Genomic DNA, 14,976 nt, shown 5'->3' on the forward strand with positions numbered 1-14,976 from the left:
AAAGATGGTCCAGTTCTTCTGTCTTGTTACGTCGACATGAGGTCCCCCATGAAATGCGGTTTTGAGAATCGCCCTGTTATCGGAACTAACGGCACAAAAGAGAAACATGACTACACTACCAAAAGACTTTTGGTTGTACCTCCTGCTACTGGCGACACTTCAGATCACGCTGGGATTTATCCGCGTCAATAACCGAGTAAGCGAGACAACTCAAATAGCCATCCGGCTTGGAGCGACATATCACCATAGGATCCTATAGGATGTATGACGTCGTACGCTACCTGTGGCAGTGTCTATGAACATGCTCTGCAGACGGTTTTTCAGAATCAGCTCCGGCACACTCAGTATCATCTCCTTACTGACTCAGAAGTGCATTCGATTGCAGCAGGCCATCTTTTTCGTCAATTTTTTCGCTCTACTTCATGAAATTTCGAATCTCTGCGTTGCAGTTCCTCGTAGGCTTCTGAAAACGGAAGTAATTATAGGCGCAACGCGATATGAGAAGTATATAGGCGAACCTAACATAAAGTCCTTCCACAGGCTCATCAAAGTAATTGGTTGTTAACAGACACATTGCTTTCCTCTCTATGAAGAATGCTTCTCAGAATGTTATCAACATCTCCGCAGGTTGGGAAGTGGCTCCCCTTTCGCGCACCAATACTTAACCACAAGGGACTTCCCACAGCTTCAGTAACCGCAGGGAGCCTGTACTTGTGGTCGCCTTGGCATGTCGTTGAAATGAATGAGGGTAAGGGAGCACTGACCACGACGGCACTACCGTTCCTATATTGTAATGCTGGATGGGACAGACGACGAATCACAGCCTGGATCTGGGGGAGGTTCAAACGTGAACCAGTCAATGCATCTCGGAAGTAAGCATAAACAGCGGAGCAAGAAAACGCAGGTATGCTGTTTGGAAAACTACAAAGAAGACAATTGGTCATCCCTAGTCTGCAGCATAGACAAAAACACAGCGTTCTGGACGTTGAGAATTCCTGGGCACCTTCCACTTCTCTGCTGTTCTCGACTGAGCCCTCACAACACATCCACGGTGCCTTTGTGCGTTTATGACCACGCTGTGCTAAATATGACGAACACGAACGCACATAATGCGTTAAACCAAACCATCAATAATGGCTTTGGTGCGGCTGCCACTGCAGCTTAAGTTTCCAACACACGTCGCTGACTTAACACCTTTTCCTCACGCACCCCTCAGAAGACACTGGTACCAATCAGACCAGTATTTGCAGGGACATATTCCTCTCCTGCGCTTTACTTGACTTCGCATTCGTGAGGTTGGAAATGTCGTTTGCTTGGGGAATATCCGACAACTGACCTAGACCGCAGAGCATGCAGCCGCTTTAGTTTCTTCGTGGGAACGCAGTACGAGAGGCTTCCTCAACGGAACCGCTGCAAGAATAACTAGGCTATTTGTAAGGCGTTGACTACGAGGAACGTTAGCCGATTGATCTTGCCGAGATTACTGACGACAAACGTAACTATTATTCAGCTGAACGGGAGCAGCAGCTTTACGATGGATCACTTGCCTGTCCTAGTAAACAAAGCGGTGCTGCTGGTGAAGCCGTCTGCTCGCTGGGCAATTTCGAGCGGTAACGCCAAATCGTGGGAAATTTTAATGGCGAAGCCGCGTTTGCGATCCCAAATGATATGTGTGATATGTACGAGGCAACGGATTTCGCCAAAACGATATCCCTAAAATAAAACGGCACTGCCAACTTTTATGGCAATCCGAGCTCATAACAGTATGTGAGTATGCGAAGACACAATACAGTCGTGCGCCGTTGACGTGAAACGGTACTTACCCGATTCCTGGAAGAATCGCCTGGAGTCTCGACAACTTTTGTCGGACAGTGTCACGCATCCAAGAGGGGATAGCGCGGGAGACAAGTCTTCGACGTTTCTTTCGGATGGCTAATGTGCAGGAGGTTTTGAGACGCTTCTTCAAAGACATGCACCTGAAAAAAAGTTGCGCATGCAACTAAGCATGCACACTGCTTCGTTTTACTACGACACATTCAGATCGGATAGAAATGCGTTCTGAATGCGCAGCAGTTTGCCCTGTTCTTCGTTTAGTAAGAAGTCACAACACGGACATCTTTCTTTCTTCTTCAGGGGTTCCTTTTCTCCCTTGAAGCAAACGTCATTTTCAGTCCGTTTACTGACTGTCCAACGCCGCGCATGGTGGCGTCGGTTCTAAATTGTAACATCCCACCTTCCCCCGTAAAATTACCCATGCTGTATAACTGAACCTCTGGAGTGTGAACCGTAAACTGCACGCATCGCATACTCCCAGAATCAAAGTTGTCGGCAGTTGTGCGTCCGCCACTGGCGGTGAAATTTCACTATTAGCAGGTTTTTCATACGTTGTCGACTCATCAGCTCCTTCGGTAAATACTCTGAGTAAGGCGGTCTTTTACCCATGGTGTGACGAAATCAGCGGTGCTCGAGACCCGAAGAAACTCCATGGTGCATGCTCTTTGTCCTTAAGGTGCCCCTGCTGAACTGAGTCGACCCACAAAAGAAGAACGTACCACTTACCGCTCGGAGTAGGATGATTCATTTGATCCTACAGGCAACGGGATGAAGAGAACTAGATTGTTTATGTAGTGGAGGACTAACCTTATCGCGCGGTGGTCAACATGGTTAGTTTTCCGTTGTGGGCCACGTTATCTAGTGGCCTACGGTTCTCCTTTCGTGGTGTATCGGTCATGGGTAGGGCGCATGGCAATTGTCCTCGCGTGATCCTGCCACCTATATTATCAAGTTACGAGTCGGCTCTCAGTAACGTACAGCCCGATGTTTCCGAGCACTGGAAAAAACAAAGAAGGATGAGCATTTCTTTGCTCTCTCAGAGACTGCAGGAAAATCCTGTTTCACCCGCTCCGTCATGTCCTGTCGGGTCTAGCCGTAGAGGCATTGAGTTTCCCTTGTGCGGGGCGAAAGAGATGCACCTGGGCGCCCTTCTGACTCCCGCTCAAGTGTCGAGCAATACATGTGCCAGTCGAAGTTTCTCGACTGAGCCTATTTCCCATATGCAAGAGAAGCCGGCTACCCTGCGACTACGGGTAAACAGGACAAACGCCTAGTGCGGAAACTGATGCATGCTACCAGTTGAGACGTGAATTCGACGAACGATCGCGGGGGGAGGGGCACCGTAGTGATCGAACCTGATTGTGAGTGTGAAACAGGATGCCATTTACTGGTGCGTCTTTCAATTTCTAAACAACTTCTTGCATACGTCTGGTGTGCGGGATTACGTATTTACATTGACTCTCCTGACAGTTCATGGCATACATCGCATGTTTACGTTAGTTGAGATCATGGGCTTTCAAGTGTGCTTCTTCAAGGCAGTTTGTGTATAGGTTCCCTTTTGCGCTTCCATCGTTGTGCGAATAAAGGGGGGTGACATGCACTGTACCTCCACGGAATAGCGTATGTATACCTCCTTTCCGAGGAAACCGTTAACGAATGGATGTATGTGTCCAGTGCTGTGCGTTAACTCCTGACAGAAGGTGCAGGAGGGCATCACGAGAACTGGAAATATCTACAGTGAATCTGGAGACAGTTTGGGTAGATATTCTTGTATACACCCGTACACCACGGTAGTGATTAACGGTATAACCTACCGTTAGTTTGCTGTGCGGAGAAAGGACGTACTTATCTTCAGTGGGAAGTTGGTACAAATGTTTGAACGATACGCTCGCGAAAAGTTATGAAATGCGGTACACCTTCGAGGTGGACTTACACACAGTATGTTTGTATCATTTGGAAGTGGCATGCTTTTTGTGATCGTAAGGTTATTCCTGAAAAGGATAATCCCATGTGTATGTCAATTCGAGCCTATTTGTTTCCCATGGTCATATGCTTTTCCCCCGCTGGGACGAGACTTCAGCGGGTACTAATTTTTGGCGTGTTCCATTGTATGCTTCGCCTGTTTCGCGTCTGTATCAGGGTCTTCCTTACCGGACTACAGCAGAAGATATTGCAAACTTCTTTGAAGGATACAGCCTTGCTGGACCGCCAGACGAAGCAATCCAGCTCCACCGACGCATGGACGGCCGACCCACGGGGTGGGCCTCGGTGTACTTTGAGTCAGAACAAGAAGCTAGACGGGCGAAGCAAGACAAACACAGATCGTACCTCCATGGACGGTAAGTACGCTGGGTTGTCCGTTCGGCATCTCTTTCAGCACCATGAGGGATGGTATAAAATGTTCTGCGGAGTGATGGATAATCATAGTGACACTGCGCGTGGGAGCGCAAAAGGTGTCTTGTCCCGGAGACTTCATCCAGAAAACGTGACAGGTTTGAGTGATTCAAGGGGCCGGACAGCATATTGGCTCAGACAGACACAGAGAGCTTCGATGTGCAAGGCTGAATAATAACTATCAGGTGGTGCCAGTGTAGACTTGACGGGAGGCGCTTTGAGTTTTTTTTTACTCGCCTCCAGTAAATATGTACAGACGTACTGCGGGTTTTGTCTGGACTATGGCGAATCTGGGTCCCGTCTCTGTAGTTGTCGCTGTCCTAGAGGATTTCCCACTTTCTGGTACAACCGAAATTTAGTTTGTGATGGTGAATTGCGTTGTGCATTACCGAATCAGCCGTCGACACTATCATAAGGAGTTTCCTGGTACTTCCCTTAAAACACTGAAAAATCGACGTGGACTGATTGCTCAGCAGTTACGCTCCATCCTGGCCATTCAGCAACAGAAAATTGTTACGTGATGCCAAAGACATGGCTGGCGACAGTGTACGCGGATTAACTTGAATTGGCGTGAAAGAGTGCCCACTGACCTTGTTCAAACGCAAGACCGTGTGGCTTGCCCACCGTTAACGTGGACATTTGTGGAATGCGTAACCTTTGTGCTTGCATACGCCTCAGGTATATTGAGATTTTCATCAACTTTGAAACAGGCGAACTGGAGTGGATACATCAGCCCCAATTGAGCGAGAACGTCAACCGGAAGCACCACGGCAAAGATAATCGGTGACGGTCGTCTAACAAAGATGCAGCGAAGAACGGCAATCGTAGTGCGGATGCATCGAACGGTTACGTGGAGTCAAACTGCAACCAGACCTGTAATGCTTTCCCGCCTTCTTTGTCTTCTACCGGTTGCCGGGGCATGCTTGCTGCTTCGTCTCTTGTCGTTTAGCACCTAACTGTCAGTGTCTGAGGGTTTTTCTATACACGCGAAGCAAGCAAGAATTCGTATGTTTGGTTTGCCATGTCACAGCGAGAGGAAACTGCAAAGGCGGCGGTAGCGCTTTCTGTGACTTGGAAAAAACTAGTAACACCCTTTCTCCTGAACACTGTCCAAGAGTGCCAGGACTAGGGAACTCTCATTTTGAAGTTTAGAGGACACACGCCCTTAGGGTACATTGTGAGAATCTGTGCGGATGAGTAACTTCGCAGATCGTAGGGGTAGGACCAAAACACATCGAGAAGCGTTTAAGAGAGTCGGGGTCTTCGAACACTTCATGAAGAATGAATTAAGCACGTCACCCCACCTGTTTGGTCCTAGAGAGACAGCAGCGTGGCCTGCAGACGTCAGCTGCCGCAGTGCGCATTATATTGTTGGCTATTTGACTGCCAGCAGTCTAAATGTAGACTCTCCCTTCTGGGACCCCGCCGCCGGTTTTTTTCTCTTGCCTTCGCGCGTCACCCAAACTCGGTTGAGACTTTGGCTCTGTTTCCTCTCTTTGTCCAAACATACGCCCCTTTTGTTGATATTGGCACCCTCCTCTCTTTGAGCAAGCGCGGCTGTTATTTTCACCCCATTTGAGAGCATCTGCAGGCGAGACAACACTCTTCTCGCGGTGGAATACTGCGTTACTTCTTTCTTGTTCGTAAGTGTTCCAATCAAAAAGCGCATGTGTGTCCGATTACCAGTGAAGACGCGGCCATCTATTATCTTATCCGGAATTTCATGTGTCAAACGTGACCTCTTCTGCTGTATCCATGACCTCTATGCACCTGCATCTAATATTTCGCCTGCTACCGAAAGATGAACAGCAGCTTCAGTAAGATGACGCTGCGGCGATAGCAAATATGTAGAATAGTACAAATATTTCGCCGTAGTGGTACTGCAGAAGTATCTCCACACAGTTGCTTGAAAACAAAGCCAGGTCACACTTAACTGCAGTACATGTCTAAGTACCTGGTTTTCCTTTTGCAGCCGTCAGCACTCATCGGTTCAGTGTATTGCGTCTGAACCTCCACCGTGTTGCGGGCCATCAATGCGTATATGTCGCTTTACCTGCTGGCGTGATAGCGTACAAGTAAGCATTTTCTGCCCACGTAAGTACGGCCATGCAGACGCATGTGGCCTGCGCTTGCGGACACTCCAGAGTGCTCAGTACGAATATTAGCAAATCATATCTGCCATCCAGCTGCCGAATTGTTTTGATGGGAGTGCTTGAGACTGCAGAATGTTGCATCACGAAGAGCACACGGCCATTTTCGCTAAATGGGTGGGCAGATATCCTGCGTATGTATAGAGACAACAGCAGCACGGCTTTCAGTCCTGTAGCATTCCTCTACCACCGACACGGTCGTTATGGGAAGAAGGATTGGAGACCGTCTGTTCGGCATCAGCGGCACCACTGTTCCACCTGAACCATTTCGACGATCAGCTTGCAGAACTTTGGGTTGTCGTCCACGATTCCCCTCTATGGCAAGCCACGACGTCCGAAAAACATTACAGGCACCTGGACGCCTGTCATCGGCGCTATCTCACGTTCACTCCGCAACAACAAAGCGTGTTCATTATCTGTCTGGAAACGTCTGTCCGTGTGCTCTATTTTTAAGCGTGGTAACACAGTACACCGCAGCGATACCAGTGCAACGGCAGCAGTACAGACGACAGTTGCAGCAGCAATGAGCTCGTACTGAAAGAAAGAGTAAGTAACACAGCGAGCAGTTGCAATGCCTGTACTGGGGTGAACATGCTGGGTTTTTACATCAATTTCCCCACTTTTCGGCTGGATACATTTAAGAGACACCGGCCGAACGAATAGGGGTTCGCCTTGACCCCCTCCAGTGCCAGTACGTGCAAAAACATTGCTAGTCTCCTTTCTTTTTTGCTGCAGGCTGCCTTTTCTTCGGTCTTCCATTCTACGACCTTTCTCTGCTGGGCGTCAGAGTTGTTTTTGGCTGTAGCTTTTCCCCTGTCACCAATGCGCCGCCTCGTGTAGGGCGCGGGAACTTCCGACCGCACAGCGGCGCGGAGCGGCTCCCGCTAAGCCAGGGTGTCTCCTCGAAGCCGTGCACCCGACAGGCGGATAGCCTGCTGGGGGGTTCAAGAGCAACCTGCTTGTCAACGTCCACTGCCTCATTCGGCTGACTTTTTTGCTTTTTTCCCTCGACATTCTTTGTGTCGCAAGCCTGGCTCAAGAGAATTTCTCAAGGCTTTCTTCACTAGAGCTGTTTTGCTTACCGTTCTGCGGGTTCCTGTGCGCGTACTCTTAGTGACTCTGCGTCTCCTGTCGTTCTCGGCTTAGCAGTAGGTACCGGTTGCCTAACGACACAGTATCTCTTTCAGTTCCCTCCTGACTTCCGTTGTCCGTTGGCCCCAATCGCCCAAACTACCTCGAGATTGACATCGTTTCTCTCTTCTTTTCACCGGTTTTCTGCCGGAAAGGAGGAGAAGGCACCCAACATTGACAGCATGAAGAAGGCCGGACAGGGGCAAGAGACGTGATAGCTCGTTCTGCCGAGCGCTCTGGCACTTGGACCGAGCATCACTCTTGCCTTCTCGGGTACCCTTTTTCGCTAGAGAGCCCAAGAAAGAAGAGCCACGACTGCATGAGTTTTTTGCTGGTCTCTTTTTACACGATTTCGCGAGGAAAGGAAGACACCCCCGAAGGCTCTAAGGCACAGCTGCAGAATTTCCTTGGATCTAAAACTCCTGTCTCCTCCGACACTTGAGAGAGACGCGACCGCACACGTTTCAAAAAGCCATCGCCACCGCGAGCTAGGAGACTGCAGTTGGTGCTTACTGTGGTTATTTTTTGCCAAAGAAGGCTGTGCCGCCATCTTCCTGTCCTTTCTTATTCCTGTTAAGCAGTTGCTTGCCTTTACTTCATTTCTCTGGTCACCTCAAAAGCCTGTTTTTCTCGCTCCAGCAGCAATCGCAGGGCAATTCGTGTCTTCGCCCACAAGACCAGAGCCGATTACGCGGTATGTGACACTCTGACACCACCTCTGAAAAAACCGAATCTGGTAAACACCTGAGCTTTCCGAGATTTCCGGCATCGCCGGCAGTTTACCCCCGTCTCTTCAGCTCGACCTCTGTGTCCTGAGTCTCGGTGGGTGGTTACGCCGTAAGTGGTGGAATTTTATATTTTTCGTTTCTTCCCCAAACCCAAGATCCTGGTCCTACTGTTATTATGCAGTAAACTCCACATGAATATGCGCAAGCGTGTATTCCTCGGCTCTCGAATCGATTGGTTTTGGATTCGGGCGGTGTCAGTGGAGACGACTGGGGTGTATCTTCCCTTATCGAGAGGTGACCAGTTGTTCATGCGGACACCTCTTTTCATCTGTGCAACTTCAAGAAAGTAAACAGATGCTGCATCCCAACAAGGTGATCTTTACTGGGCGTGCCTTCGCGCAGCTGTTCGACTTGTAGAATTTACCGTCGTGTAAAAAACAGAGAACGACAGTTACTCTGTGCGATCGTTCTTCCCGTGACATTGTTCAAGACACGTTCTTGTGGTACTCTGAAGTTTCCGCGCCTTCATCTTTCGCACTGTACACAAGTTTTGCGCCGTTTGTGGTATAGCTGCTTCTCAAGTGTGGCTGGGGACCGGAAGAGTCCCTAGAGGGCCCTGCCTTTTTTGCCGTAGTCCTCTCGGCGATTACCCTAACTGCGCTTTCAAATTCAAAATAGGCAGCGCACCTCTATTACAACAGATGACACAGAGGCATTTTGCATTGATGTTATTCAAGGCCCAGCCGTCAAGAACATCTTCCGGAGAAGGGGCCTTTCAGTGTTGTGCGCGAGTTCCCCTACGTATGTATATAAATACATATCTGTACATACGTCTGAGCATGTTTGTACGTGCATGTATACAGAACGTATGCACATGTGTGTATGACCGACCAAGTACGCGCCAGAGAGCTGTTGCTAAAGCACGTTCGTGTATGGGTTTTCTTTATATTATCACCTGGTTCACGTTGTTGGTCCTCGACACGCAAATGTTATGTGAATTTTGTATGTGTGTTGAGGCTGCGCCGTGATTGTTATATATATATATATATATACATACGTGAACACGTGCACGGTTTTATGTATTGTGTAGCCACAGCAGAAAGAACGAGAGATCCGCATACATCCGAACTGGACCACGATTGCGCAGTATTTTTTTCCGTGTGTCGACAGTCTCTGTACGACCGGCAGCTGTTAGGGCTTGTTGAGTTCGTTTCATCGTTACAAAGCCGTCTCTTTTATTTACTTACACGGGTATTACCAATCCTCTTTGGAGAGGGCATTTTTGCAAATGATGACTCGCCTTCCCTTGTGTCAGCAGCAGGCCCCCCCGTCGTTGGCGGGGTGCCACATGCTTGCTGCTTTTCAAGATATCCCTGAACGGCCGCTTAACCGGGATTTGAAAGAACTGTGGGCGGCATACGGTGAAAACCCGTTCGGTAACGTGCTGGAGTGTTGGAATCGATCAATTCCTGATGAAGATGCTGTCGTGTGGTTGAACTCGGATGGTGAAATTTCCGAGACCACGACGTTTTCAGAGCTGTTCAGTCGAATCACAAGACTCAGCAGCTTTCTGCGAGCGGCTGGACTGCAAGTGGGAGATAGAATAATTCTTTGTTATCCTCCTGGGACTGACTTTGTCACTGCGTTTTTCGCGTGTATCACTTCCGGTTTCGTCGCAGTGCCTGTGTATCCCCCCGATCCTTCGAAGGGTCTGAGCGACGTTCCCCGGTTCTGTGACATCAACGAAATTGCGGGATGCAAGACGGCTCTTACAAATTCACTGTACAAGCGCGTCGTTCAGGTCATAACAACCGTTGCCAAAGATAGCCGGTGGCGCTCGGTTCACTGGGTTTGCACTGATGATGTCATCAAGCGTCACGCTGAAGAAGCGAAAAATAGTGTTGGCCCTGATTTTCCAAATCTCTCTCCTCATCACCCAGCATTCCTTCAGGTAGGGGCGCGCCGCAGACACAAAATTAAAAAAGTCACTTTTCTTTGAATCCGTGTGTACGCCCGATCCAAGTGAGCAAACGCATACATATGTACATATATACTTCGGTGCACTGAGCTGCATATGTGCTTATGCGTGCGTGCGGAAGTCCGTATCAGACGACTGTACACACGTTACGCGCATACACAACGCTTTTCAAACGCCCATGGCTGTTCGATTTGTCATTCACTGTCCCCTCCCTCAAATCGCCACCGCCGTATAATTGCCTGCAGATGAATACAAACCAGTTTTTGTTTTCTATCCTCTGAAACTCAAGAAGTCAGAACAGTTACTGGTTTTCTTTTCCGCCTGTCCTGCAACTTGACAGTTCAACAGATGAAAGTTACAAAACGTAGAATCCCGATTGAAAACTGGCAGCAGGTGAGACTTCTTAAGAGACGAAATAGCGAAAACAATTTTTCTGCATGCCTTCTCTGTCTTGTCTTCTCATACTACCCTCAAAGTTCACATCGGGGAGCACAGGCAACCCAAAGGGCGTTATCGTCACGCACGGTTCTCTGCTGCACAACTGCCACCTTTGCTGGAGCGCGTACCAGTTCCCTTCCCACTACGAGAATGATGGCGACGACGAAAACATCACAAACCACGATTTTGCGTTGGTCAACCAGAGGGAGTTCTGGCGGCGGAGGCAAGAGATTTCTATTAAATCAAGAGGGCACAGACTTCGAGCCTTTTCGTGGTTGCCCGTCTACCATGACATGGGGTATGTGTATCGGATCAGAGAAGAATGATGTTAGAGTTCCCTAATGACTCTCGTACTTCTTTTGAACCTGACACTCGGTGGTAACAGACCGCGCGGAGTTACGTACTGGCGACCTTTCCTGTAGTTGCTGCCTCGCGTGTATTTCAACACTTTTCCTGGCTTCTGTTCCTAGCTTGGGGTCACCTGCATTCAAGCTGGAATTCTAACGCGGTGTAGACCGAAATATGGTTCGTGACGCTGGTTGCCGAATCGGCATAATGGCCGTGCTCGGCTTGTATCGTTCAGCCTGGTGGAAAACAACGAATAACTGCGCAGCCAGTGGACTGTTGTGTATCAAGATAAATATCATGTCTCATCGATCTCTGTTCCATGCCCCCCAAATTATTTCTTTTCCTGAGTAGCAAGGAACGAGCCTGGACTGGGATACGAAGAGAGAACTGTAGAATATGAAGAATTCTGCCTTGTGCGTTAATTCCTTGGTTCCTTTACTAGGACGACGAGGTAACCGACGTACAGCGGAAGCTACTCGTGCATTTGTTTGAGCCCATGTGTTCCTTCACCTGATTGTCGCAGGCTTATTGGGTTTGTCTGTTCGCCTATACTCTGTGGAGCAACACTCTACCAAATGTCACCAATAGACTTCATTAGACGCCCGTGGCTATGGCTTCAAGGAATGTCCAAGTACGACTGCATCTGCTGCGCTGCGCCGAACTTCGCGTTCGAAGTCGTGACACGGAAAATGCCTGACAATGTCTACGAGCACCTTGATCTGTCCCGCGTCTGCGGTTTCCTGTCTGGCGCTGAACCTATTAGGGCATCAACCATCGACCGCTTCTGCGAGGTATGGGTGTAGTCGAAGATCTACGCTCATCGTGCTACAACTACCGCCATCTTCCTACGAGCCTGCGTGTATGAGTGTACCGTCCAACGTGTATGTGTGCGTTTCAGCATTCGCCTCCTGCACATCAGTTTCTTGAAAACAGATAACTGTACCCGTCTAAAACGGTGCTGATCCGTGTGTATGCTCTTATCTGTCTACATCGTTAGTGAGATGTCATACCTATTATACGGTTTTGTACACAGGAGGGAAAACAGCGAAGCGGACATCCGTGCATATCGATGTCAGAAGATATTGCAGTGAACTAAACATGCACACAGATACCTTCTTTTGCAACTGTGCACACAGAAATTTGGCCCGAAAGGCGTGAGGCGCTGTGCAGTTTGCCCGGCCTACGGCCTGGCTGAAAGTACCCTGATCGTCACGGCCCGGAAAACCTTTCAGACGGTGCCCAAGTTGCTAATCGTAGATTCGTTTCAACTTCAGCACGAGAAGACGGTTGTTGCCCTAAAGCCAGAAGCAACAGTCACAATGGATTCCGAAGAATACCAAGTTTTGGTTGGGTGTGGTGTTCCTCTAGAAGGCGTTCAAGGTAGGAAGATCTGCACGACCACCAAAATGTGAGGCCGTCGCCATGATGCACAATCGATCTGGAAAATATATCGAATGAGCAGTGCACGATGTCGTGTAAATGAGGATACTATACGTTGCTGCACACACTCACGCATGCCCCATCTGCACTGTAAACTTACTGTAATAAACCAGACTCAAGTGACCTTACCGGTAGCCTCTATGTCTTCGCAACTGAAGCCTGAACTGTCTTGAATGGTCTGACTCCCGCTATTGCCGTTTCGATGTCCCAGCAAATGCGTTCTTTCTCATCGTCGTCTAAATACACTCAATCCATTCAACTGTCCTCTCGTCTCTCTGTGCAGTGAGAATTGTAGATCCGGAAACGAAAAAGGAACTGCCTCCGGGAAAGGTTGGCGAGATCGTGGTCTACAGCAGCTCCGTAGCTCGTGGTTACTTTGGCAGGCCTGATACCACAAAGGAAACCTTTTGCTACAGTTTCACGGATCTCCAGGGGAAGCAGACGCCACCTCTCGGCATGAGGACGGGAGACGGTGGCTTCATGTACGAAGGCGAACTTTTTGTGGCTGCCCGGCTGAAAGATTTGATCATTATTCGAGGCCGCAATTTCTATCCACAAGATATCGAAGAGGCGGTCGATAAGGTGGCGATGGTCCGACCGGGTTCATCTGCAGCGTTTGCCATTGAAGTTGATGGCCACGAGGCTCTTGCTGTGGCTGCCGAAGTTCGTTTGGAGGAGGGAATCAAAGGCCTATGGCTCCGAGTAAAACGGCAATTTGATAGAAGCCACTATGAACAGATTGTGAGAGACATATCGAAGTCTGTTGCGGCAAATACGGGCCTTACAATTCATCGAATATGGCTTCTCCGTCCACGTACAATACCGAAAACAAGTAGTGGGAAAGTCCGTAGATCACTAACAAAAGAAAAGTTGGTATCTGGTAAGCTCGAGGGTATTCTTCTCGACCACGCTCACCATCAGCATCAAGCTTTCTACCATGATGGCCCCGGAGGCAGTCGCTCTCGAACTCGAACGGGCAGCGGAGCCACGCCCTCAGGAGGAGCAGCGACAAGAGACGGTACAGCCAGCTCTAATCCTTCGGGCGACGCCCATCCTAAGAACAGTAACACTTCGAATTCGATCACGGATTCTTCCCACTCTGTGCAACGTGGATCTTTGAGAGGCGACGCATGTGTGGCGGGTGGAAGGCTCGGCCCGTCTGCCTCTCATGGAGGGGTTCACCACGAAAAAGACCATAAACATCGAGGTGACGGCAGCGGCATGAGTTCTCCTGACCAGGTGCCTGGGGCAGGCGCAGCAGCATCCGAGTCGAGTGCACATGTCGCTCTTACAGAGAAAGTAAAGCAGACAGTTTTCGAAGCAGCAAAGACTGTGCTCGGAAGCTCTGAGATACCCGAAATAGACGCTCCTCTACATGAACTTGGTGTTGACTCAATCGGCGCCGTAGAATTCTCCGAACTGATTTCTGCGGAACTTCAGGTCGACGTAGAACCGACGTTGCTATTCAATTATCCAACCCTGTCAGATGTTATCGACTTTTTCGTGAGGGAGTTGGAAGGGAAAGGGTCCGAGGACTTGGCAGTTTCGCTGGAGAAGACAGGAGCCAGAGAAACGACGACTGCAATCATTGGAGCGGCCTGTAATTTGCCCGGAGGAACCACGTCGCTGAATGCTTTCTGGGACCTGCTCATGTGCGGAGTCGACGCCATTGCCGAAGTGCCTCGTTCGCGGTAAACGCCTCAAAACTTGAATACCAGACCGATACACACATCTAGACTCCAGTTTTTGTTCCTTGACGTGACCGTGCCAAAACGCTTTTCGGTTTTCCGCCAGAGTATCAGCTAGGTCAAACTGTGTCCCCCCGCCCACACACACACACATGCGTGTACCGGTCGAGCCAACTGAGCGGATTTGTACACACAGGCAAAAATGAATACCGATACTGCTGGCATTCATGCGTTTGCACATACACCATTCGTACACGTGACAGCTTGAAAGGCTCCAGATTCTGCAATAACACGAAGTCCGTTCTCACGCCGCGTGGCACATGTTCCCTCTCTCAACGCGCCACACCCCTCACTTGCGTCACGGTGGAGCGCGCAGGGTAAAGGGCCCTGCAGTCGCATAGGTTTTCTTTCGTAAACGTCTGAGCATAAAGAAAACTCTGAATACTGAATTACTTTCGAGAATGCCACCATAATGTGGTGACCTTCCGTGTTTTACAGCTGGGACGTGGAGGAGTACTTCGACCCGGATCCGGGTGCTGACGGCAAGGCATACGTCCGTGAAGGAGGCTTCATTGAAGATGCAGAGATGTTTGACGCCGCTTTCTTTCGAATTTCTCCATCAGAAGTCAGTAACAAAACCCACAATCCGTCAGGAGCACATCATTAGGCGGGGGAGTGCAAGTGGATCACTGGCAGCTGTAGATAATCAGGAGGTCGATAAATATATGTGACATCACAGCCAAAGTTACTCGTTTGTACTTTCATTCAAAACTTTTGCAAAGATGCGTATAAACCGCATATAACTGCATGAACAGGCAAATGCCGGTCGCTGTTCACGGAACATACTT

The 14,976-nt window shown here is 49.3% G+C and overlaps 3 protein-coding genes across 3 annotated transcripts in view; all 3 read left to right on the forward strand.

The window, feature by feature from the left end:
• Positions 1–39: 39 nt before the first annotated feature.
• TGME49_294808 (hypothetical protein) lies at positions 40–1,892 on the forward strand. Its single transcript, XM_018782246.1, has 8 exons — positions 40–196; positions 250–272; positions 325–455; positions 513–550; positions 606–627; positions 686–748; positions 810–904; positions 958–1,892. Exons 1-8 carry the CDS (start codon positions 107–109, stop codon positions 1,069–1,071), a joined length of 576 nt encoding a protein of 191 aa, XP_018638570.1. The 5' UTR covers positions 40–106; the 3' UTR covers positions 1,072–1,892.
• A 195-nt stretch (positions 1,893–2,087) lies between these two features.
• Positions 2,088–6,018, forward strand: TGME49_294812 (RNA recognition motif-containing protein). The gene is made up of 3 exons (XM_018782247.1): positions 2,088–3,086; positions 3,973–4,172; positions 4,906–6,018. The coding sequence occupies exons 1-3, from the start codon at positions 2,661–2,663 to the stop codon at positions 5,012–5,014; spliced, it is 735 nt and encodes a 244-aa protein (XP_018638569.1). The 5' UTR covers positions 2,088–2,660; the 3' UTR covers positions 5,015–6,018.
• Positions 6,019–9,524: 3,506 nt separating this feature from the next.
• TGME49_294820 (type I fatty acid synthase, putative) overlaps positions 9,525–14,976 on the forward strand; it is a gene marked incomplete at both ends in the record, with an annotated part of 36,044 nt that continues 30,592 nt past the window's right edge. The window contains 6 exons of the mRNA XM_002370210.1: positions 9,525–10,187; positions 10,691–10,950; positions 11,524–11,791; positions 12,137–12,380; positions 12,724–14,131; positions 14,627–14,753. Coding sequence (XP_002370251.1) covers positions 9,525–10,187; positions 10,691–10,950; positions 11,524–11,791; positions 12,137–12,380; positions 12,724–14,131; positions 14,627–14,753 — 2,970 coding nt within the window. The remainder of the gene's footprint in view (positions 10,188–10,690; positions 10,951–11,523; positions 11,792–12,136; positions 12,381–12,723; positions 14,132–14,626; positions 14,754–14,976) is intronic.

This window comes from Toxoplasma gondii, chromosome Ia (assembly GCF_000006565.2).
Source record: "Toxoplasma gondii ME49 chromosome Ia, whole genome shotgun sequence".
NCBI lineage: Eukaryota > Apicomplexa > Conoidasida > Eucoccidiorida > Sarcocystidae > Toxoplasma > Toxoplasma gondii.

What these genes read in the sequence shown, in the direction of transcription:
- TGME49_294812 (XM_018782247.1), top strand. Translation starts at nt 2,661, where the DNA reads ATGGTTAGTTTTCCGTTGTGGGCCACGTTATCTAGTGGCCTACGGTTC. An exon ending in CGGCTACCCTGCGACTACGG is followed by an intron (nt 3,087 to 3,972) that starts GTAAACAGGACA and finishes CGTCTGTATCAG; the next exon opens with GGTCTTCCTTACCGGACTAC. An exon ending in AGATCGTACCTCCATGGACG is followed by an intron (nt 4,173 to 4,905) that starts GTAAGTACGCTG and finishes CATACGCCTCAG; the next exon opens with GTATATTGAGATTTTCATCA.
- TGME49_294808 (XM_018782246.1), top strand. Translation starts at nt 107, where the DNA reads ATGACTACACTACCAAAAGACTTTTGGTTGTACCTCCTGCTACTGGCG. An exon ending in TGTTATCAACATCTCCGCAG is followed by an intron (nt 628 to 685) that starts GTTGGGAAGTGG and finishes GACTTCCCACAG; the next exon opens with CTTCAGTAACCGCAGGGAGC. An exon ending in AGCGGAGCAAGAAAACGCAG is followed by an intron (nt 905 to 957) that starts GTATGCTGTTTG and finishes CCTAGTCTGCAG; the next exon opens with CATAGACAAAAACACAGCGT.